Below are 16,365 nucleotides of genomic sequence, written 5' to 3'. Positions count from 1 at the left end.
ATTTCCTAATTCCATGTGCTTTTCACAACTTTTTCACTACTCGTTAGAACTCCTGGCATTGCATCCAAGGTGGTTGGCCTGCAAGCATTCTCTGTAAATGCCAACCACTTGGGTAAATGACTTCTTAACTTCCTAGCGTTCTGAACTGCGTTCATTCAGCTGGTAGCTCTGCAAGCTCTGGTGGAGTCAGGGCCTCCTTTAACAGCCGAGTTACAACAATTAGGGTTGCCCCCGTTACTGCACACAATTAGCTAGTGGTGTTAAGAAACGATATCAAATAATTTTAAACTGGTGCAACCTCATGCGATAGCTGCATGTGCCAAAACGATCGCAACTCTGCAGAATCACCGTAGTGGTATGCTTTGGTTGAAATTCCAGTTTGCTACCTGAGACGTTGTAGCATTGTCTTCTATGGTTTCCCTCTCCTGATCTAACAAAACTCCAGGTTGGTGGTGTGTAGGACTCATTGCAGAATTCTCGTTTAGCAGGAGCTGACGTTGTTCTTATTTGCGGAGTGGCATATTACTTAGATGAAGTATAGCAGTGAATACTAGTGCAGAATGGTCATGTTCTTGGAAATACCTTTCTTTTTTCCTGGTCAAAAAATACTGATAAATCACAAAGAGTTTAACTTTCCAGCAGAGTTGAGCAATTGTTGAGATTTGGAAAGACTAACTTTTTTTTTTTTTTTTTTTTAACAAATTCAGCCTTTATGCATAAATTTTCAAGAGCATTCTGAAACTCAGAGCGACTTATTTTAAAGATTTTGGATGAAAATACCTAAATCTTTTTTTCAGTGATATTTTCTGTGGGTAGCAAAGACAGCCCTCTGATTTCTGCTTAACACGTTTTCATTGCTGCCAAATATTTTTATACTTGTGGATAGAGCAAGTGTCTTTGTATACATTTTTCTACTTCTGGATAATCACAAGTTAATTGGGTCAAATAAATTCTCAACAGAGCTCCACCCAAGTTAGTCTGCTGTCATTGACTGAATATGAATATCACAGTGGTCGTTTCATCGCTGCTCTCTGAGAGACCAAAAAATGTGTGTATTGCCACACGGGCTTTTCTGAGTGTCATACAGAGCTATAAATAGCTTTCCAAGGTACACCCAGGGAAGGCTGGTAACTGAAGACAGGCTGGAAAATAGATCACTGAGACATGAACACTGAAACAGGTAACAAAAAGAACTGGTAGCAAAGAGGAACACTGAAAATACAGGTAGTGATTTGACGTCTACCTTTTCGTCCTCTAAAGAGAGAATCCTAAGGGGAGGGAGCTTACCATGTTGCAAAGATGCTGAGTCAGCATTGCAATGTCCTGACCTCTTCAGAAAGTACTGGTTCGGATCCAGTCCAGAAAGACAGCAGGATGCTAGGAACCTGTTTAGTACTTTAGTACTAATTCTTTCTTTCTTTCTTTCTTTCTTTTTTCCCTGAAATATTGTTCTTCAGTTCTAAGCGAAATGCCATGTCGATGGTATAGAAACAAATCTGGTTTTGAAAAGAGGAGGAAATTGTACGAATGGATAAGGAAGCTGATAACAGCATCTGATCCAAATAGAGCTTAATGAATCCAGCAGATTCTGTGCTGTCACAGGCAGATGGTGTGCTGATGGTGGGTTTCTGTACGTTACCACAAAAGGAGTAATGCAATATTCTTGAAGAACTTGCATTGGAAATGTGAATGTTCTGCTTTTGTAAGTGATTCTGAATACCAAAGTCAGCATACATATTATAACTTGAATAGAAGTAAATATTGTTTCAAGAGCACTATTCAGATTTGGAGGAAAACTTTCCAGTGGGCAGATTGTCCTGCAGTTGCCTACTGCAAAGTTCTTGCATCTTCCCTGGGCAGCCACATGTTTGATTACCAGGAACAACAGGATGCTTCATGAAGTAGCCCTAAGGTCTTTTCTTGCAGGGCAGCTCCTGTGTCCTCTTAGATTAATGCTCTGACTTGACGGTCCTATGCCTAGGAATGCCATGCCATCCTTAAATACGCATTTCGCTGGGTGCATTCCAGCCTACAAGTACGTTGGACAAAAATATGTTGAAATGTGTTGCTTAATATTTATTACGATCATAAGTTTTTGCAGTTTTCATGAGATTATATTAGATATAAATCATCTGAGTCATCAGTGCTTCGTTATTTTACTGAACTATTTTATTTTCTGTCATCATAGGGTAAATGTAAGACAGAAAAATACGTTTGGCATTAATTTGGTATGTTCCTTTAAATGAAATTTCAGTATTGTGTGCAGGATAGAAATATTTCTTTGATGATTTGTTAATAGTACTTTCCTTTTTCCCAGCTGGGTTCTGTCCTGCAGTAATACTAACAGCTGCAAAATGTTTCTGTGCAGAGCGTATTGAAGAATAAAAACAGAGACAGTATTAGGAAGGTTAAAGAAGAAAGGTTCATAAAGGAATAATTGCAACTTTTTCTTACTGGGTTGTTAAACTGATACGAACTGCTCTTTTTCTCTTCACATAAGTCTTTTTTTATCTCAACTTGTGTTTAGTTTCTGCTTTCAGATGTTTAAATCCTAGGCTATTAATGTAAGTGTATGGTATTAAAGCCATTTGTATCCACTGTGACTTCTCAATATATTTAGGAAGGCTTCTGAAATTATACACGGTGATTTAAGAGGCAAAAGAATGGGAGTTAGTCAGGAAGGCCAAACACTTTAAAAGTAAAGCTGCAGTTTGCTCTTAGCGTGTTCTAAGGGGAAAAAAAATAAAATTATGAGGAGGCTGTGGAATTGGCTTTCTTTTTCAGCATATTTGTTACAACAGGAAAATAGGGTAACGGTATGCAAAGCAACTATCCTATCCTACTTACTCTGCTTACCAACGCTGAATATTTTTTGTTTACTTTCAGATGCTGTTTCCACATCTACTTACTCATCACCAGCCAAAAGTTTGGGAGATCCTGGAATAACTCCACTGTCTCCATCACATATTGTGGTAAGAAATGCACTCTTAATACGTTCTGTCTGTTGACATGACTTTCTCCTGCCTGTTCCACGGGAAGCAGCTTCTCTGGAAGGCTGTCATTTCCCCTCATGCTGATCACTTCTGTGCTATACATAGTTTAAAATTAAATTTTGGTCCCACTGGAGATAGTGATGGAGCTCCCATTTATTTCATTGGGGTCCAGGTTTTGCTTTTTTTGTCTACTTGCTGAGCTAATAGATTTGTTCCTGTATATTTTTATATCAATGTGAGGGGATTCTTGATCCTCGGCATTCTCACATTCTGTCCCTGTCTTTATCACTGATTTGTTTATGCAGCCCCTGAAAATACTCATCCTTTTCAGAAAAAAGGATATATACAATACAGCAGTAGTATGATCTGAATTCCCAGACAAGAGAATCTTGCCCAGCAGAGAGAGAGTGAAGCTCAGAATAGAAATGTTTTAGTTTCCTAAGGAAAATAGCCACCTCTGCAAGCTTTTAGATGGAAGCAAATGTCCCACAGACATGGTGTGTTTTAATCTTTTAAACAGTCTTCATTTTATTGAGAAACTCCCATTAAAATTTAGTCCTGTTTGTTTTTAAGATCATCTGCATCATCGATAACACAGTATATACACTGAATATTTCTTAATATCACAAGAGATGGTGTTTAGAGTACATTGCTATCCTTTTCAGATTTCTTTCTTAGCTTTCTGAATCACGTTCAGGTTGTACAGCATCCTTCTTTGGGATTTCCTGAGTTCTTGCTCATAAATCTAGTTTCTATTCCTTTCTTCATATACTCTAGAACTTCACCTCTTACTTCTGCCATGCTGATGATGTGATATCCTCTTGAACTCCTTGAGGAAGACCTGTAAATGCATATTGCTCTGGTAGAAGAGATTTATTAGGAAAGTCCAAACAAGGCTTCCATTATCAGACACCAAACCTAATTATGCTCTTTCCTCCATTTAATAGCATGCCTATGGGATGATTTTGGAAAATGTAGGGGTACAACAGAAAGGTGCTGGGAGTAGTAGGCATGAAGCTGCGAAGACACAGGATGTAAGTGAGGAAGCTGGTGGAACACTGCTCACAGGAAGAGGACATCTGGCAGTTCCTCTGTAAAAATACCAATTGCTTCAAAATACTGCCGAGAGTACAGGCTGAACAGCAGTGGTGGGGGATTCAAACATGTCCCGTATACTTATGGGTCAACAGTTCTGCTCCATGGTGGTTTTGCCAAGATGGTGCATGTGTGGGTGGGTGTACTACCCTCCTTCACCATCTGCCTGCCTGAAGCACATAGCTTTTTCACCAGTATTTCCAGCTTCTTGTTCTCTTCCTGGCATGCTGAGCTGCTGGTGCTTTAGCCACTAACAGCATAAGGCAAGAGCATACTGGGGGGTGGCACAATTGAGATGTTGCTTCATATCACATCACATCATTACAGTTTGGGTGATAATCCCTTCACTTTTTCTAGTTAACATTCCCACAGTGCCTTGAGCTGTGCTTTTCAGGGATTGGAGGATTACAGGTAAAAGGAGAGACAGAGAATTTGAGTCCTCCTTTCTATAAGCAGCTGAACAACTTCCCACATCCAAGCACAGGCAGGAGGAAATAGTGTTTCCAAAAGAAGCTTTTTGTAAATTCTTAATTGATAAGTATTTATTGTGGCATGTAGAGGTTAGTGCTATATGTTGGGTGGTTCTGATTGTATATTCAATTTTTGCTTTGATAGGAATATAGATCTTTTTGGAATCAACTTTGTTCACAAATGCAGCTTTAGGGAAGTCCTTATTTCCTTTGAAGAGGTATGCATGTCTCAGAGTGCAGAAATCCTGAAGGATAAGACAGGTTACAGTTATTCTAATCAATGACTCAGCGTCTGTTTTGCTTCTGCTATTTAACAGAAGGACTCTGATGCAGAGGATGCTGTAGAACAGTTATTTCTCGTTGTTGTGGCTATTGATTTTGGCACAACATCCAGTGGCTACGCCTACAGCTTCACCAAGGAACCAGAATGTATTCATGTAATGAGGTAAGGGCTGCAATGCAGCATTTAGTTTTCGACTGTGGGCTATAGTTATCTATGCAGTAGCTGTAGCTATTTCCTGCAGTACCCTGAAGTGTCTAGATTTCTGTACTGTTGCTACAGTGTACAGCTTTGTCATGGCTATAATTTTTTGTCGCATCTTGTCATATTCTAATTAGCTTTAATAAACAATATGAGAATATCCTTTCTGTTATTTTGCTAAGTTTGTACGGTGACATGAATAAAAGGAGAGGTTAGTGAATATTTAGATTTGTTTAGGGAGCAGTGATGGCCTTAGCCGTGAGATTATGAGAAACTACACATTTATAAAAAGAAACATGGCATTTCCCAGGGTGGGGAAGCAGATACTGAAGGAAAACATTCAAGAAAATGTTTGACTTTCTGGTGCATAAAGAATTTGGCAAATCCATGTTAGTAGAAAATAACCTTGTCTTCTACTGTGTCATCGTGTGGTACTATCATAGGTGTGTAAGTCCAGATTTCATAAAAGACTTAAGCTCTTAATGGCTTCTTCATGTTTAATAGCATTTAGATGCATAAACAACTACTGGCAAATAAGGGGAGTGGTAACTGCTTTTGCCAGCATAGCAGGATCCGAGAGCATCGTGCAAGCTACTTGATGTAATTTTCTCAAGCGTTCCTGGATAGACAACGCATTAGAAGCAGGATGGCAATAGTAAATAAACTGGAGCCCAGGGAAAGTGAGGAAGTTGTCTGCAGCTGCCCATCTGCTTGAATCATGCTTGTATACAGCTGTGTTATACAACAGTTAGTTACTTGCACCCACCAACTGGTATTCCATTTGGCTGATTTTTAGCATTAAGTATGAGCCAAATCCCTGATAATGAACCAGTGATACTGGAAAATAAGGAACCGAAAGGCATACATTGGAAAATTACGGTTTGACGTGACTTCTGTCCTGTATTATGTGTATGTCAGGGACAAAATTCAGGTACTGATAGGTGTTTTTATTTATTTATTTATTAAGTAACAATCCCTTTTATTTTTTTTTTTCCTTCTACAGTTCTGGTGTATGTAAGTCTAATCCAATCACAACTGCAAAAACTATTATGGCATGTTTCTGAAAGGGTTGCACCACAAAACATTTCTGTAGTGTTTTTGATTTTGGGGGGGGGATTTTTAAAAATAACTAAAGGCTTATGTAATTCTTATTAAAGTATCTTTAAAATGCCTATGTTGTATTGAGGCCAAGGTATAGGTAATTTAAGGCATAAACAAGGTATGTATGAGCTTAGGCCACAGAAGTTCTTTCAACAAAGCTGCTGTTGTAGCAGTTAGGTAATGTGCTGTTTGTTACACTGTAATGCTGAGAAGGAAAGGGCAAGAAGATTAACTTGCTGAAGTCCACTGTGATATACTGTAATTTTTCTAAGTCCAGTTGCTAGCTGAATGCAGGCCTTTAAATCTCAGCAGACAGAATTCATTGTGCAGTCAGCCGGCACAGTCACCTTGTGTGTGGCTGTGAAGTATTTTAGAGAGATCTGGCACAACTGGGTGATGGAAAATACTATCTAAAGGGAAGTAAGTTTTGGAAGGGTAGTAGGCCATACAGTGACAAAGGTACTTGCTGTTTTCAATAAGAACAAGTAATGCTTCAAGGACTCTTTTTGCATCCTATCCATCTAATGTTCTGCTAACGGCACAGGAAGCTGCCTGATGCTAGAAGTCAAGGGACAGGCCATGTGTTGCTACTTCTGCCAGGTTACAGGGCTGTGGAATCAACCCATTTTTATCAATTCCTGTTCTCCTTTCACAGCAAATAATTAATCACGTTTCTTAAACCAAATGAATGAAGTGAGGGAAGACATCTCTGATCTGTACATAAGTCCTATATATCTTGTTGTTCCTGTAGTTTCTGTGGATCTTCTACTACGTATAATCCCTTCTGTTTTTAGGATTCAAAAATTTTACCTGCTGGACCTCATTTTGCCATTTGGTTCGCAATCCTTTGCAGTAAATTACAGACTTGATTCTCCTTCCAGGGTACCAGGCTTCCTGAGGTAGATTGCTGACACATTGAAATCTAGGTGCCAGCTGAGAGTATATTCCAAGTCTTAAATGCTATTTTACTTTTTGCGGTTCAGAACACCATATTTTTTCTCATGCAAGAAAGGCAGCATGACTGTGATTTCAGACCTGTATAGATAATGTGAGATCCTGATTTAAAAAGAAGTTAAAGTAATTTAAAAAGAAGAAATGCATCTTGGATTAAAAAAAAATAATCAGTTTTCCAATGGTTATTCCAAAAAATGGAAAATACGTTGGATTATTTTTAAAATATTTAATATTAAATATATATATATATATATATATATTTTAAAATGCATTGCCCTTCTGTCTGTGAAGTACTGAACAAGTTCATAAAATATTGCTGGCAGGGATGGATTTTTGGGAAGATATAGCCGAAATTGAGTTATGAAATATAGTCATAAGTACAGATGAAATTATGAAATCCAGTGAACAGAATTGTGTATGTATCAGAATAACGCTTCAGTGGTTTGGAATGTATAAAGAAGCTCGAACTCTCTACATAATGATGGCTACATGTAGGATAACTTACAAACTTTTCTACAGACTGAATGTAACTTCCCACCCGTACTCGAGAATGTTTACATTAAAATAAAGCATACCAAGGATACATGGTCTGTGCTTCCTAACATTTTTTCTGCTTTTCCTCCTTAGTGTTGATCCTTTCCAGACATTTTGATTTCTGGCTACCTTTTAACAAAGCTGCTTTTCTGTAAATGTCTGAATGAAGGGCGAGGTGAGTGTAGTTAGAAGGTCCTGCTTTGGTGAAAGAGTGAACACACAGGGCTTCAGTCCTAAGTTAGACTGTAGTGTTAGGAGGTTGCAGTTCTGGTTGTGTAATTAGCATACACACAGTCATAAACATGAGTTTGTTTATTAATTTGCTGTGATGTCCAGTACTTAAAGGGAGGATTTTATAGGCATCGACCTAACAAAGATCTTTAAGTGTATGCTTAGCTTTAAACCTGTGAAACAAAAACCTCCCTCATTTCAGTGGCCTAAAGCATGTGTTTGGAGTTGGGCACAGATTTCTCGATGATCAGTGAATGTCTTTGCCTACATAACTTTAGTTGCTGTTTTATTAATTTTAGGTAATATTTCATACCTGCCAACTCCTTCCCCACAGGTTCTGTGAAGATGGTAGTGCTTACCTTCAGGTTCTTGTTGTGGGGTAGAAGTACACGTTACAAGGAGTGCTGTTCTCTGCATATCTCGAGGCTGAGTACATGTGTATGTATGAGCAATCTGGCCAGGACTAAAGTAAGCACTTCAATAGGCAGGGCAGTGCCAGAGCCCTAATGAAAGACAGCTCCGTGCTGTCGAACTCGTGAATAACTTCTGTGAAGGCAATATGTGAGGTGTTGCAGTTCTGAAAAACTCCTATTGATCTGTATGCGCTTGTGTGTAGCTGAAAATGTTTTGTCTGCTGGTTAAATAGCAACAAACTGCACTTAAGTATTTCTCAAATGAAGAAAAAAGGAATGGACAAAGCCATGATTATGAAACAAATTACAGGCTATATTTGGAAGAAGGGAGAATGTGGTCTCTTTTCAATATAACTCAATCTTCAGTCTTTCTCTTCACTGATTGGAATTCTTGGCTGACACGCTGGCCTTTCTTGTGCATACACACTCTGCGAGGTGTTCAGCTGCATGTGATGACCCTGCTGCTTTATTTTCTTGACTGTTGTACTGCAGCCCTGGATCAAATTCTCATCACTCTGCAAGGATCGCTCTTTTTCCTCTGTTAGCTAGATTCCTGTGTGAGGAAGGGCATTTCTCTAACCTTACTGTACCCTTGTGGTCCTTTCCACGCTAGCCTTCCTTTTGTCTCTTTTCATCTTTGCTATACAGTCAGATCCTAAGTGGCTATAAACTGGTCTATGCTGCTCTGTTGAGCTGCTCCAGTTTGTCAGCCTAGGAACTGGTCTCATAAGTCTAAATTTAGGCAGAAATCTAACTTAGGTTCTGTTTGAATAGATTTTTAGCTCTGGCCCTGCTTTGAGGAGCTGTCTCCCACGTGCGTTTAGAGTGCTGCTGGTTTGAATTATGTCATGCTCTTCACGGATGTGTTTTTTTTTTCTTCCCTGAGAGCATTATTACTATTATTTTGCCTGAATCAAACCCACGAAAGAAAACTGCAAGCAGAAGTGTTGGAATCCTAGCCGTGCTGATGGTATTGAAAGAAGCCCCCGTTAACTGGAGCGAAGCTAGGGCTCCATCTGAGAAGAGTGCAGCAGTGAGGAGCTAGCGTGCACAGGCCTCTGACTGCAGCTGCTTCTTTCTAGAAAAGATGTCACACAGGAATATTTCGAAAGCTCTGACTGCAAAGGGTAAAGTCAGACTTCTGTTCTCAGTAACGCAGGCTGAGAACTTCAGCACATGCTGAACAATTACAGTGTCTAATTTCCATTAGGAGCTCATCAAGAAGTGAGCACCTAATTCTCTAGAGAATTTTGAAAATTTCAGCCTGTGCTACGGAGCATCAATTTGTTTTCATTTAAAGTGCACGTTATGGGTGCTTCTTCCAGAAAGAGAAAATGTGCCTAGCCATAAACAAAAATAAAGAGGCATTGTTATTAGCCAGCAGCTAAGTACACGTCCTATTTATGGAATTTCCCACCAGTGACTCAGAATGAATCATTAATGATTTCAAGTGAAAAAGATACCAGATTGTCTCCTCTCTGCTCACTGCGGGTGTGTGGGATGTAACATTCTGGTGGAAGAGGCAGTGTTTTCTGCCTGTGGGCTGTGGGACCCTTACTTCTTAGTGTTGGAACCATATGTTAGCTGTAAGACCTGCTCACAGGTTTTGCAGTTAACCAAGTCCATCGCTAGCAGCAGGTTGCAGGAAATGCTCTGCAGCAGAGCCCTTGCCAGCTGATAATAGCTGTGGGGCTGAGCAGCAAGACAAGGGAGGTTTAGCAAAGTCTTTTTCTGAGTGGGTGAAGGTGGAAAAATACTCCACTTCCCATCATGAGTGTCTGCAATCAAGTCAGTGGAATTGCCCTCTATATTAGAGAAAATTCATGGATGTGGTGGTTCCCTGCCATCGCTGCTGCTGCAAAAAAGGGCATGTTTGGCTCTGTTTGATCTAGTTGAATGGTCTCAAGGATTCCCAACAGTTCAGAAAATCCCAATCCTAGCTGCTGATTACTTGGCCAAGTAGTAACCCCTTAGATTGATTTTTTTTAAATTTTTTTTTCCCCTGCATCACTTCTCTGACCTGATCTGGAGGTCAATTAATTTTCAATTGGTTCAACTGTTTCTGAGAGTGAAATAGAAAAAAAAATATTTTTTCTACATGATCTTCTCATGTCACGTAACCAAGAACCAGAGAACAAAGCAATCATTTTGTACTTCAGGACAAGGGCTTTGGCAGTAGGACATTATGAAAATGTGTTTTGCTATCTTTAGAAAAAAGTAATCAACATGTGGTTTAGTAATGAATGCAGCTGCCCTTGTGATCTTAACTTGGTTCCTTCTTGAGCTGCATTATGATTATGGCTGATAGCATAAAGCAGATTTTCCACTGGTGCTTTTTAAAGAAAATCTTGTCTGGTAAGTGTTTGTTTCCCATGCTGAAAGTATTTGTATATGGGGTGAGGGGAACAGTAACATGAGTTTCTGGTTCTTCAATTCTGATTTTTTTTTGTGATTGAGGAGCCAGGAGAAAATCAGAATGCTCACAGCTCTCTGTGGTACAGGTTTTTATTGTATGACCTTGTTACTCCCCCACCCCCAAATTCCTGCTTCATTTAATACAAAGTACAGAGGGTCTTCCCATGTTCGCTGTCCTTATTTATTTCCTTATCCAGTCTGTGAAACAATCCTCGTGTTCCTTTCACTGTAATACCATTGTACTTATTAGATCTTTCCCAAAATACCTTCGTACTTATCAGGTCTTCCTAAGATGACCTGATCTAAGATGACCTTCCTAAGATGACCTTTGTGATCTTCATAAGATAGGATAGGTATAGTCGTTGTTTTAATGGGTAGTAGTGAGGGAAAATTTTTGGTGCCTCTAATATATTTATGGGTTGGGGGATTCTGTTTTAATTTTGACAGCCGTTTTTTTTCTAATCTTTTTACTACCATTTAGACATTTTAAACACAAATTCCATCAGCTTCGGGTGAGTAGAGAGAACGACAATGAGAGCTCAACATCTTCAGATTTTCCCATATAGTATTTATTGCATATGTATGCTCAGTTTGGAAATCTGAGTATACCACTGTTTCCTTCTTAACTGTGTGTGGCTTGCTCTAGGAAGCCTGTATTCTTATCAAAGACATACTATAATTATATCCTTAAAAACTATACAACTAACTGTAAAAATTATTGAATTCTCTGAAACAAAACTTGCAGTCCTCTTTTCTTGAATGTGAATAAAACCACTTGTTTTTGGTATTGTAAGGATTGAATTTAATATTAATATATTTGAGGGGAAAACTGTGTGTAATCTGCTACCAGATTGTTTTCTAACAATACTAAATTTTTACTGCTCTAAGTGTTAGCATCACTTACTGAAGCTATTTCTCTTGTTGGATAGACGATGGGAAGGTGGAGATCCAGGTGTATCCAACCAGAAGACACCAACTACTATCCTCTTAACACCAGAAAGAAAGTTTCATAGCTTTGGGTATGCAGCAAGAGATTTCTACCACGACTTGGATCCCAATGAATCAAAGCACTGGTTGTATTTTGAGAAGTTTAAGATGAAGCTACATACCACAGGTGTAAGTAATAAGTAATGCGTTTGGATAATTCTGCATTTGCTGCTCACATCATCTTCCTATGCAGAGTGCTAGATCTTGCCTTAAGATTGTGAAATGGATATGAAGGAGATCTATTTCTAAGTTTAGAGAGTGAATAAAGTAAATGAAACTTTTCAGTTAACGTATTCAGATTCATTTTGCTTCCTTCTGTGTTTGGCAAGTGTATTTTGCCTATATTCATTCTAGATCTTAGAAGCTCAGTATCTGCTTTGCTTAAATCTTCAAAGCCTAATTTTCTTGGGTGAAATTGATGGCCTTGTAGGGAGTCTGCAAGAGGTCAGTTTGTTCTATAAAATTTATTCAAAGAGCAGAAATAGAATATAAAAGCCATAATGAACTCTTGTGCAAAGGAACAGATTCGTCCAGAGTTCTTTGTAGCAACTGTAAGTGGAAATCATATCGTTAATTTTACATTATTCTACTGATTATATTTAGGTCTTTCAACTAAACCATTGTGGAGTTTTGGGACTTGGCCAGTACTTTCTGTATTGAGATATTTTCTGGTTTCATGTGTTGGTGGGAAGTCAAAAATCTATGCTTTTAACTTTTAACTTGGATTAAATATCTTGCATATGCAGCTTTGTTTCGATTAATTACAGATATATTTTATTGTAGTTACTTAATATTTGGTCTGTATTTCTCTCTCTGCCTGCAGTTCTTTGTAGACATGGTAGGTGTTTAAAAACAAAATCTAAAATAAACACTAAATGTCATGCTCCAGGAAATTCAAGTGATGAGTTAGATCCTCTTTAGAAAAGTTTTGTCACTTTTTCCTAGCCAGGTGGATAAAGAAGAATTCCCTTTCCTCAAGCACTGGGAATTAATTTTATGTTTATCCTTTCCTTTGAATAACTTCCAGTTATTTTCTTTCATGTAGAACCTTACCATGGAGACAGACCTGACAGCTGCAAATGGCAAAAAAGTCAAAGCACTTGAGATATTTGCTTACGCCCTGCAATTCTTTAAGGAACAGGCATTAAAGGTAGAATAATACTTCCTTATCTAGATTTTCTAAATTTATAACTAGTATAAACGTGAACCTAACATTTCTAAGCTTGCTGAGCTTTGACCTCAGTGGTATTTGATGTAAACAAAGCAAAGCAGCTGTAGAAACTCTAGGCAGGCTGTGGACTCTGCGGAGCTCACAATTGCCTGCCGTGCTTTCCCCTTGCACAAGGGGAAGCTTGATTCAATAATAGTACCTGTATCACTTTTGATGCTGAGTTCTGAATATTTTCTTACTGAGATAAATATTTTGTTTGCTTGTTTTTTTCATGAGAAATGTTGTTTTGAAAAGAAAACTTTAAAAGTGTAGGAGCTGAAGTTCAGCATTTCACTCAGTCTGCATATTTAACTTGCCAAGAATTAAATTTGAGTCTGGATTCTGGCCTTGCCCCTTGCATTTCAGCCACTGGGACTATGTTCAATGTTCTGTGTTCACTCGAGGTTCTTTCTCATATTAAAGAGTCAGCACTGTGAAACACAACAGAGGGGGCACCTACCAATCGCTGCTGTCCCAGTCTGACATCATCTTCATTGACCACAGAGATGCTGGATGAGCTGGATTTATTTTGTAACAGAAAGATTATTAAGAGCTGATTTGCAATAGGGTGACTCGAATCTCATTGTACATTTGTACAGTGATGACTTGCTGAGGTGTACAAGCTGGCTAACACGGTGGAAAGAGTATAATTATATTAGTGCAATGATCTGTGTAGGCTACTTGAATCGACAGAGCAACAGAGTATGTTAGCCTGCGTGGAATTTTGCATTAGTGCAGATCCATAGCATTTGTTATCCAGCCATCTCGGGTACCTCTGCACAACACTTCGTTCTGTTCCATGCAGCTAAATTGCATCGCGTGTGCCAAAGTGCCACAGGTGGTTTATGGCATTGCAGCCATGTGCTGACCCTTTGCAGGGATGAATTTCATGTTATGCTGTGAAATGTCAGTTGGTTGCTTTCATCCTGAATACAAGTCTATACAGAAAACCTAACTAGCATTAGGGACAACCTAAAAGTAAGACAGACATTTGTTAGAGCTTTAATTTGGAAGTCTATACCGTGTTCTGATGTACTGCCTCCATTTACACCATCTTTTTATTTTTAACTGCTGTGGCTGTTTTTTGTAGGGCAAATGCATTTTATTTTCTGTTTCCAATTTGAAATGCTACAATGCTCACATCTTCTAATACTATTCTTGGGCCACAAGATTGTATTTGCTCCTCTCTTGTGAAATACATGTCTCTACTAGCAGTTTGTAGATTTAAGGTCTCATGTACACAGTCAGATGTGAATTAAGTACACGTTAGTTTCAGATGCACCATTATATTGCCAACGTATAGTAGTTGCTAGGCCAAGTCATAATCATGCAAGTCTTGTTGATGTAAAGCTAACCTACTTTTCTGACTGAGTTTAATTTATCTGCAAGATATCAATCTGTTCTTTATGGTTGCATAGGAATTATTCTATCATTACAACTCCAAATTCTTATCTTGTCCAAGACTGTATACGATGGATTCTTGCATTGAATGTTGAGTCACAGACTTGTACCTGTGCATTCATTGCCTGGAGAAATTCTTAGTGACTCTGAATGCTGTGTTGCCTGTTCTGGGCTGCATCCTTTCATGACATTAAAAAACACATCCCTGTTACTTGTGAGTGCACGCTGATACTAATCAGACAAGCAGTGTAAATGAGCTGTTCCTCTGGACTGTAATCTGTCCGTTCCTGGTGCCCCGTGTGGTATAAAGGCACTACTTTTCTACCGCGGATTTTTGAACTGCAGCATAGCTGAGCAAACACAACACCTTGGCACGGCACATGCAGAAACATTTGTTACATTCTAAAGGCCCGTTGTTCACCTTTATGAACCTTTCCCTGTTTGGATGGAGATTTAGATAGGACATATGGTAATGACATTTTACTTGGAACCTTTCCCAAAACATGTCAGTTTATCACCTAATTTGCAAATGCAGTACAGACTTTCCTCTTTTTAAGGGGGGAAAAAGGGACAATAAAAGAACTAAACTACTCTTGAATGCTTGCTTAAAGCAAAATTTTCAAGGAGCAACCAGTCAATATTTTTAAGGCTTCAACTGTAATTTCCCCTTGGTAACTGAGATGTAAAAGTTTGATTTAAAGGTGAGTGATATATAAAGAAGGCATTGAAAAATCCAGATTGTAAAACAACGTTCATCAATACCTCAAATATTTTTCTGTGTATTAATCAAGATGTAAGCGTGAATTCTTCAGGCTAACAGCAAATCCCACACTATGACTAAGAACATATATAAACATTCCGCAATATTCAGCAGTAAATGAGCTGCTTTTGGAAAAACTAACTTTTCTACTTCATGTTAAGCAGTAAACTTTTCTATATGCCTCCTTAAGAAGGTGTCAACCCCAGTCCTGGCTTTTGGCACGGTAAGGCATTCTTGACAGGTTGGCAGTAATTTAAATGTTTGGATTTATAGCATAGGCATAGTAGCATAACAGGGAAAAAAATCAGAAGAGAAAGTTTTTGTTAGCGGAGCCAGCAGAAAATATTTCCTTACGAAGTTGCCACACATCATTTTGTATTCACATCTTTTTCTTCTATTTAGGAGCTCAGTGACCAAGCAGGCTCTGACTTTGAAAACACTGAAGTAAGATGGGTCATTACAGTGCCTGCTATTTGGAAGCAACCTGCAAAGCAGTTTATGAGACAAGCTGCCTACAAGGTAAGATTACAGGGTGAATGTAAAAATGCCCCTTTAAAGCCCTAGTTGATAAGGTAAATGATAAAATGGTGTTTGGGACAATTAGAACTAGGATAAACTGTGTAAAAGTAGTCTAGAAAAGAATCAGACTAGAAATGTTGAAAGAGAAGCTAACTCTAGGAAGCAGTAGCTTCAAGTCATGTGTGTTCACATTTTAAATGCTTTTTTCTTTCTATTTGCTTCTATACATTGGTGTCCCTCACTGCAGACTCTGGTGTTTTGGTCATCTTGTACACTGTATTCCTGCTGAATTCAGTGCACATGGAACGGATGCAGTTTTGAGACCCAAGGGAAAGCTGAACGAAAACAGTGGACGCAGTTTTGTTTTGTTATTTTCTTTAGGTCATCATAGGCTTTTACAGTAAAAAACAAATAAGGAAGAGTAGGGAAAGCACAGATCATCCTCAGTGGGACTTTTTTTTCTTGTTCCCATTTTCCCACAGTAGAGATGAACAGACTGTGAACCGGATAGTCTGGGTATAAAATTAAAGTCAAATGTTATTTTCACCAGTAAGATGTTTATCTGCATTTAACCCTTTCCCCTCTCTAGCCCCCCACAAATGTACACATTCCATATTGCATGTCCTTTATTTCAAATTCACTTTGCGTCTGTGGTATACTAGATGTATGCATTCTTCTTTTCATCAGGATACTCATTTTGCATTTTGTTTTATTTATTTTTGGTCACAGACTTGCGTAACCCCTTGGCAGCAGATCTGTGAAGCTTTGTAAAATATCTAGTAGTTCATGCGTAATTTGCAG

At 38.6% G+C, this 16,365-nt stretch overlaps 1 protein-coding gene across 1 annotated transcript in view; it reads left to right on the top strand.

Moving 5' to 3' along the window:
• The first annotated feature begins 2,735 nt into the window (after positions 1-2,735).
• The window catches only part of HSPA12A (heat shock protein family A (Hsp70) member 12A), a 47,464-nt gene continuing 33,834 nt past the window's right edge, over positions 2,736-16,365 (top strand). Inside the window, exons 1-5 of the mRNA XM_035329280.1 lie at positions 2,736-2,972; positions 4,876-5,003; positions 11,617-11,803; positions 12,720-12,824; positions 15,448-15,564. Of these exons, the coding sequence (XP_035185171.1) occupies positions 2,751-2,972; positions 4,876-5,003; positions 11,617-11,803; positions 12,720-12,824; positions 15,448-15,564 (759 nt within the window). The 5' untranslated portion in view covers positions 2,736-2,750. The remainder of the gene's footprint in view (positions 2,973-4,875; positions 5,004-11,616; positions 11,804-12,719; positions 12,825-15,447; positions 15,565-16,365) is intronic.

Source organism: Oxyura jamaicensis, chromosome 6 (assembly GCF_011077185.1).
Source record: "Oxyura jamaicensis isolate SHBP4307 breed ruddy duck chromosome 6, BPBGC_Ojam_1.0, whole genome shotgun sequence".
NCBI classification, from domain to species: Eukaryota; Metazoa; Chordata; class Aves; order Anseriformes; family Anatidae; genus Oxyura; species Oxyura jamaicensis.
The sequence above is the reverse complement of the archived record's forward strand: the minus strand, read 5'-3'. Positions and strand labels throughout refer to the sequence as shown.